Below are 8,619 nucleotides of genomic sequence, written 5' to 3' on the forward strand. Positions count from 1 at the left end.
CAGGTTATTAAAGCCCTCTTTACTTGCCGCTCCAATGACCTATTTACATCTATTCTCACTTGTGTTTTCTAATCTCTGTACGTGCACGGGGTCTTCAAAAGGTTCATGGAAAGACTATTCTTTTAATTCCATTTTCCATGAACTTTTTGAAGCACTCTCATATCTATAATTAGCTCTTTTGCATGTTTTCATGATCTTTTTATGCTCAGGAATGGTAAGTGCTGATATCCACTCTATCCCAAACTGCCCTTCCATCAACCACTTTTAAGAACTGCTGTGGTTTTTTGTTTTTCTCACTAGGATATCATTTGCTCCCTCTCTACCTAATTAAATCATATTTGTTCCTCAGTGTTCAGCCTTAGCACCACCTCTTCCATAAAGCCTGTTCTGATCTTCCCTCCCAACATGATCTTGTTCTTTAGTGATTCATCTCTGCCTCAATTGCACTTTTATTACTTTCTTCTCGTACCTTTCCATGATGAAAGTGTAAGCTCCTAAAGGACAAGACTACAATTTCTGAGGTTTCTGCCCATTCTCACATCCAAGTACACAGGAGGCAAGCAATACTTGTTCAATAAATATATTTTGGGAAGCCCATATAGATAGGTTCATCTAAAGTCTCAAACAGCTTTACTGAAAAGTCATTAAGTTTTTAAAGAAAGGTAAAAATTTTTCATAAGTGAACACTAATTAGACATTTTAAAATAAGGGAAATTTGCCATGTAAAAAAGAACAACATTTGATTTATTGCATAAAAAAACTTTATTTCATTTAAAAGGTCCAATGTAAGCCAAATTAAACCCCAAATTTACAGCTACACTTAGAGATCTCCTGAACTAAAATGGCACTGTTTGAGTTGAGTGTCTTGTTAAAGGAGGTCATTTGCTATTGCCACCATTCCCCCCAAGTAGTTCTAGAGCAGAAGCTGGTATCATTATAATACACATCAGATGTCATCTTTCATGCAGAAGTTAAAGCAAACAGGCTTTTCTATTCTGTTTGAAGATAAAAACACTACAGAACAGGGCCTGAATGCTTTGAACATACAAGGTGTAACTATAAAGGAACTTACTGTGGTGCTGTGTTTGTTCATTCAATAAGTCCACGTACTTGTTCCAACAATACTGGTGTTCAAATACTATTTGGGACAGTACTTTGGGATTTCCCATCATTGGGTGCGGACCAAAGGAAGTGGTTGATCAAGCTGGGGGACAGACTGTCACAGATGCAATTACAAAGCGATGGAAGTTTTCCTATTGGGTTGGCAATTGAAAGAACTACTTCACAAATGTTTTCAGTAATAGCATCGTATATATATAAGTGATGCAGGAGTTAAGTTCTGGTATGTATGAGGATAAATTAAAAACAGCTTGTTACTTTATAACTACACCTTGGATTTCATTAGATGTGGTAAATCTAATAGTGTGTCTAATGAGTTCGTCTGGAAATCAGTTCAGCAGAGGAGTCAAACAGCCTGTAAAGAAGACATGGCAGAGAGTACGAGATTCATCCTTTCAACATTCTCAGGGTTTTCTTCTTGGAGGACAGACCTGCGACCAAGGACAGAAGTTAGCAGGAAGGAGGCTTCAACAGCATCTAAGGAAGACCTAACAGTTAAGAGCTGCTCAACAACTGAATGGACTGCTTGGTGAGGTAGAGTCACTGGAAGTGTTCAAGGTGGAAAGATCACCCTTATAGAAGGGACTCCTGTATTTGTTAAGAGGTTAGACTAGATGAACCTCAGGTCTCTTTCAATTCTGAGATTCTACAAAATTCCCTCAGGGAATTCAGAGGAGAATTCCTAAAAGGAAAGAGAAAAGCACACATACGTATACTTTCAGAATCCATTTGAATTTTTTTTTTTAAAGGTACAATAGAAAATGTAGTCCACTGTCTTTAAAATGCATATTCACCTTCCTACCATTAATAATTAGGAAGGGTTTATTATGACTTCTTTATATTATAAAGAAAAGATGGAGGATTACTTCTATAATTTTTGTAAATATTTTAGAAAAAATGCTTAAAATCTAGTAGTCAATGCCCTAGAAACTTTATAGATTTTTTTAGATAATATGCAGATACAAATACATTATTCATTAAATACAACTCACATCTCTTTTATTATACTCTAAAATATACAGGAATCTTGATGTACTGAAAGAGTGCAAGTAAATACAGTATTCAAGCAGTCACTATTTCTATGTACATGCTCATTAATTCAAAAAACCCACAAAATTATCAAATAGATCAAAATACTGTTCTGTGTTTTCACACTTTATATTCAGAAAAACCAGCTGATAATTTACAATGTCATAAAGTTTCCAGTTTCACAATACAAAAGGGATCAAATGAAATTGGGTATCATTTTGTTGCAATTTATGGAACTTTATCCAGACCTGTAAGACCCCCTACAAATGTGAAATCATTTTCATTGGGAAAGTGACAGTTACAGTAAAAGCAGAAACACATCAATTGTTATTTAAAAGCCTAAATGTCAGCCTTTTTTGTTGTTGTTATTTGAAAGGTAGTCATCAATTTGGCAGGCAATTGCTTCTCTCTCCAAAAGGTAACAGGTTATAAACATGCTACTTTAAATCTGAACAGGACCTAAAGGCTTTAGTATTTTAAACCTAGCCCAATAAAGAAATGCCTTCCAAGAGACTTGATGTTTAACTTATGAACAGCAAGGGACTTTTTCCTTCTGATTCTTTACTTTTTAAAATCTCAAGAAAAATTCCCCAACCCATTGCGGAGGCACAAATGTAACACAGGGATGACAGTGTACCATCCAAAGTAGTGAGGTTGCAAATTCCATTCTCCAGGACCATTTAGCTGCAATAGGGTGAAATAATCTACTTTTTGATTTAATGAATTTTTTTTCCTAGGAAAGTCTTTACATTTTTAAACAAAAATAGTTTAATTTTAAACCCAAACCATTCAAAACTAGGCAACAACCCGACCCCAATCCATCTCATGTCTACGTCACAAGTACTTTCACCCATACTGCACCCAGTCAGCTGGTTTTCAATCCTAAATATTATAAAAATTGAAATTTTAAAATTTTTATGTAAAAGAAAAAATGTAAAAATACGTTTACTTTCTCTCATGGTTTAATACTATTGGAAGGCTTTCAGATGTTTTCTTTAAAAAAATTAACATTTAAAGCCAAATCTCAGCTTCATTTTCAGAAATATTAAAGTTTGGTTTAGATAATGTTGCATTTCACCTACTCCAGTTTCCACAAAACGGCATTCTATTAAAAAACCTTTAAGTTATTTGGTCCTCTGGCGATTTGCTGTGCACATAATGCCTACTGTACCAAACTTTTATTGCCTTTAATTTAGTTGTAATTTTATTGATAAAATTTAAATCAAGTGTCTTTATCTCTTCTTTTACAACAGTGTTGCTTGTGTAAGCAGGTTAGGGTGCACAGTGTTCCAAATTATTACTGGCACTGCAAAACCAAATTAAATAATCCCGCAAGGCAATTTGACATCAATTTGTTTTCCTCTGGTCAAGTCTATTTCAAGATTCTAGAAGTTCCTTTTGCAAAACTTGCCTTTAAAACTCTTCTTCCTAATGTCATCACATCTCTTACATTCGCTCACTGGGCGATCTTTCCTCTAAGGCTGAATCTGTACGTGAATATGAAAGTGCCTTTTTCCTGAAAAAGCACAGTTTGAAGCTTTATTGTCAGAACTCCCTCCTTAGACCTTCAGCTCAACCTCTCAGTAGGTCTCAGAATCGGAGTCGTTAAGCTCGTCTACATCGGTGTATAAGTACTCCTGTTCCCCGCCAATGTTGTTGAAACTGCAGTAAGAACTAGGTTCATTCCTCATGATGGGCAAGGCTTCAAAGCTGACTGTTTTTGAGGTGTTGGTATAACGGTTAATGGCATTGAATGTCAGGGATGATAAAGGGCTACTTGATGAGACAGGCATCATGGTGGCCAAAATGAGAGCCAGGCAATCAGCCACATCCTTATTGGGAGCACAGGCCAAAGCTGGGGTGTAGCCTAGAGTTAAAGATAAAATTAAAAAATTAAACATCCTGAGACTCATACCAGTACATATGAGATAATAAGCCTAAAGGCCTTCAACTTTAGACATATTTTAAATTAGTTGGTTTAAAATAAATTGTTTTAACCAGAATGATTCACAACTTTCCAATAAGTAGAGAAAAAAGCCATAGAAATCTAGGGTAGAAGAAGAAGAACTTACAGACTAGATAACAAGAGGAAACTGGGGCCCAGAGATGGACCATTTCCCCAAGATCCTACAACTTATCCATATCCATCTGAATTCATATAAGATACTGGGCTAAAATAAGAAAAAATATATAGATTGATATTTTCCTTCAGAATGGTTGAGACTTACTGTTAATTCATACTTATGTAAGTAAGCCTTTACATGCCGAGAAATCTAAATGTGTACAGATGCATGAATGAGGCCCTGAGCAGGTGCTCAAGATACGTGTTAAATGAATGATACTTGGTTGTCAATTTAACTTTTCTCTTGGAGTCATAGTCCATTGAAGAAAAACAGCAGATAAACTAAACTTTAAAAACTCCTAAGTCAAGACAAATATTTAACAATTATTTTTTTAGCGAAAGAAAACTGACCTTAGGCATAAGGCCCCACAAAGTATCAATAAAGCAAACGGAGGAGGAAACATTTGGTACCTCGTTGTTATAAGACCCCGGCTTGAGGATGGAGTGGGAGAGAAGATGGTAAGAACACACAGTGTGATGCCAAGTTTCAAATTATACCATATGGAACTTTAAAGTAGTTCACGCTTATTATTTTAAGCCACACGAAGCCAACAGGTATTCCTGAGCAGCAAATGTCTTAAAGTTTTAGTCTATAGCTTCATTTGTTGTTGTACATCTAGACACTGTTTTCCCTATTACCACATTAATCATGTTTTAGCCTTCACACACACTAATGTATACATTTATAAAAAAAGTCACATTTGTGATTTATCACAATACAAACATTCATATATCCACCATCCAGGTCAAGAAAGAGAACACACCAGAATACCAGAAACCCCTCGTATCCTCTACCCAATCACTACCCCTTTCCTCTTCTGCAATGGTAACCACTATCCTGACTTACGTGGCGATCATTTTCTTTCTTTCCTCTCTACTTGTGATGACTACAGATTATACTACAGATTAGTTTTGACATTTTCTTCTGAAGCTAAAATGGGATCGTATAGTATATTATCTTATATCTGGCTTCTTTGCTTAAGATTATGTGTGAAATTTATCACTGTTGTTGTACGTAAATGTAGTCAGTTCATTTTCATTGTTATACAGTATTTCATCATGTGATTATACCATGGTTTAGTTATACATTTTAACTATTGGGCATTTGTCTGTTTCCAGCTCTCCTGTTTACTTTCATCCACACTATATTAGCCTTGATAAAGAAAAAATAATTTTTTTCTCTCTTCATAAAGTTCCCATTTTGTCAAGGGCCAAAGGGAACAACTGATGTCCCTTCAGTTTGGCAGAAGTGGCTGAAGAATGTTCATATTTTCAATTAAACCGAATTTGCTCAAAGTAACTAGGAGAGTGCTTCACTGCCCACACTTCTTTCAAGGGTTGTTCTGAAGATCTGAAGGTATCTGCTGCTGCTGGCAGGAAGAGCAACTTATCAGACAGGCCATGATGGCTTGGATGAGAGTGGGTGTGGGGAAAGAGGCATGTTTCTTCTAATCAGAATACAACTAAAAACAGGCTCCTCTCTCCTTTATGGAGTTATATCTCTTAACATGCCACTCTTTCTGCTTAGAAATTTCCCTCCCCACTTTCTACTTGTCCTTTGGATTTTGGTTTAAAAGTCACTTTTTTGGATGCATTTTTTGATCCTGCCAGAAAGGGTTTGAAGATCCTCTTATGTGCTCTCATAGCTCTGGGTTTACTCCAATTAAACTATTTCAAGTGCATTGCAACAGTCTGTGTACACTCTTGTCTCCATTCAAAGGAGTAGACTGTCTTATTTTACACTGCATCCTTAGAACTTAGCACAGTGCTTGGCATAATCACTCATGCAACAAATACTCACTGAGCCCCACAATGTCCAGGCACTCTTCTAAGAACTTAGAATACATCAGTGAACACAACTGACAAAGATTCACTGCTCTTGTGGAGCTTATATTCATTCTAGTGGGGGAGACGCACAATCAACATAATAAAAAAGTAAATTATATGTAATATATTAGAAGATAAGCTTTACAGAAAAAAGAAAGAGGAAAGAGTGGAGCAGGTTAACACAAACTGTAAGTGCTGTGATGGGTATGTAGCAAGTTGCAGCACAACAGGATAGTCAGGAAAGGTTTCACTGAGAAGATGAAATTTGAGCTAAGATTTAAATCAAGTGAAGGATTTAGTCAGAGAATGCTTGCGGACAGAGTATCCTAGGAAGAGGAAACAGCCAGAACAAAGTTCATAATGCAAGTACAACCCTGCTGTGGAGGAGCTGGCATGGCAGAATGAGGTAAGAGATGAGAGAAGTGTAGGAAATGAGGTCAGAAAGGTAACGGGTTGGAGACAGATCACATAGAGACTTGTAGGTTACTATAAGAACTACTGGTGAACTGAAATTCAAAGGAGTTAACATCTTCTCATATATTTTCCAAAGGACCCAGGCCAGAGTTGTAACAGTAGAAAAAAAAAAGTGGGCATATTTTGGATATTCTTTAGAGGTAGAATCAATAGTATATGCTAACGGACTATACATTGGGTATGAGAGAGAGGAATCATGGATGACTCTAAGGTCTTTGCCCTGAGCAGCTATAAGGATAGGAATTGTCTTCAACTGAGGTCAGGATGACCGTGGGGAGAGCAGGTTTGGTGGTGGAGAGGAGAAAAGGGATCAATAGTTCAGTTCTGGACATGTTAGACTTGAGCTGTTTATTACACAATGTGGTGTGGTCAATTAGGCAGCTGGATGTTTAAATACAGAGATCGTGATGTGTCTGGGCTGGAGATATAAATTTGAGAATTCTCAGCATATAAGTATTATTCAGAACTAAGGGACTAGACGAAATCACCTAGGGAGTCAACATAGATAAGGAAAGGAAAAAAACCCCAAAAACCAAAAAACCCCCAAAACCAAACCAAAACAAAAAAACCCCCACAAAACAAAAAACCAAGGACTAAGTCCTAGATCCCTCCAATATTAATTGGGGATAAGAAGGAGTGTTGTGTAAGAGCAATTGAGAAGGAATAATTAGTAATGTAGGAGGAAAAGCAAGAAAGTGTGGGGTCCTGAAAGACAAGTAAAATGAGAACTAAGAAATGAGAACGAAGAATTGATTCTTAACATTGTGGAGGTCACTGTCATCATGATGAGGACAATTTTGCAGGACGGTGGAGCAAAGGCCTGACTGTACTGGATTTAAGAGAGAATGAGAAAATGAAAGAATGAGAGAGGAGAACAGTTGGGGACAGGAAGGGCGTCAATTCTTGAATAGTTTTGCTGCAAAGGGGAACAGAGAAATATGGCAGTAGCTGGTGGCAGGAGTAGTGGGATTAATAGAAGATTTTCTTTTTTAAATGAGAGAACTAATGTTTATATAGTGAGGGGAATGATCTAGGAAAGAGCAAAAAATTGTTATTGCAAAACACAAAAGGGAATTGTTAAAGTGCTATTTTCAAGTAAGCAAAAGGGGACAGGATTTAGGGCATGAGTGGAAGGATTGGCTTTAGATAAGAATATGGCACTGAAGTAGGACCTTGATAAATGTTTGTTGAAAGTATAAAGTCTTTGGCTACTAAGATGAACAACAGTGTTAAGTATAAGTAGTAAACACTAACTTGGTTTAATAGATGATATGTGAAATCAGAAGTTCATCTGTTGGATGGACTTTTCCTGTTTCTCTTGCCCTTATTCCTTTGCCACAAAGTAAGTATTATTCAATATTAATTTCAGCTCTCCTCTTTGACCAAAAAAAAAAAAATCCAAGTTTATTTTTCTTCAAATATGGATCATCAAAAGATAAAAGTTTTTAGTAGATATAGATTAAGGGAAGAGAATACAGAATCTACTTACCATTTTCATCTACAGCAAGCACACTTGCTCCTTTCCCCAAAAGTTCCTGAACCACCATTGTTAGCCCATTTCGGGCAGCAACATGCAGAGGTCTAGGGGAAAAAATTATACAAGTACATGTATGTGCATGTACACGCAAATACACATACACACCTGGCTGTCAAAGAGCATTTCCCCTAAGTTGTGAAGACCCAGAGATACAAACTTGAGGTACCTAATCCTGACAATAATAAAGATGGGGGTGGGAACAGCAGAACCTCTGTGCAGTGCACTGTCACACCTTGTCAATGCATATAAAATTAGTCATGGGCTCCCCCAGCAGGTTCCCACCTTCACCAAATCCTTACTTTCCTTCTAAGAATCAATGTTTAAAAATATTTTACTGGGCTGGCCCGGTGGCGCACTGCTACAGTGCGCCGCTTGGGAAGTGCGGTGGCGCTCCCGCCGAGGGTTCGGATCCCACATACAGACCGGCCGCTCACTGGCTGAGCGAGGTGCGGGCGCAACACTGAGGGTTGCGATCCGTTGCCGGTCACGAAAAAAGACAAAAAGGAAAAAA

At 37.2% G+C, this 8,619-nt stretch overlaps 1 protein-coding gene across 4 annotated transcripts in view; it reads right to left on the bottom strand.

Moving 5' to 3' along the window:
• Positions 1 to 743: 743 nt before the first annotated feature.
• The window catches only part of ANKRD28 (ankyrin repeat domain 28), a 194,394-nt gene continuing 186,518 nt past the window's right edge, over positions 744 to 8,619 (bottom strand). For 3 of the 4 annotated variants that reach the window (XM_008578550.1, XM_008578552.1, XM_008578553.1), the window contains 2 exons: positions 8,061 to 8,152; positions 744 to 4,015 (listed from right to left, as the gene is read on the bottom strand). In XM_008578550.1, the coding sequence (XP_008576772.1) occupies positions 3,729 to 4,015; positions 8,061 to 8,152 (379 nt within the window). In that variant the 3' untranslated portion in view covers positions 744 to 3,728. Of the gene's footprint in view, positions 4,016 to 7,564; positions 7,948 to 8,060; positions 8,153 to 8,619 lie in introns of those variants that run through there. The other variant, XM_008578551.1, reaches the window with a different exon arrangement.

The sequence above is a fragment of the Galeopterus variegatus genome, unplaced genomic scaffold (assembly GCF_000696425.1).
Source record: "Galeopterus variegatus unplaced genomic scaffold, G_variegatus-3.0.2 Scaffold1716, whole genome shotgun sequence".
NCBI classification, from domain to species: Eukaryota; Metazoa; Chordata; class Mammalia; order Dermoptera; family Cynocephalidae; genus Galeopterus; species Galeopterus variegatus.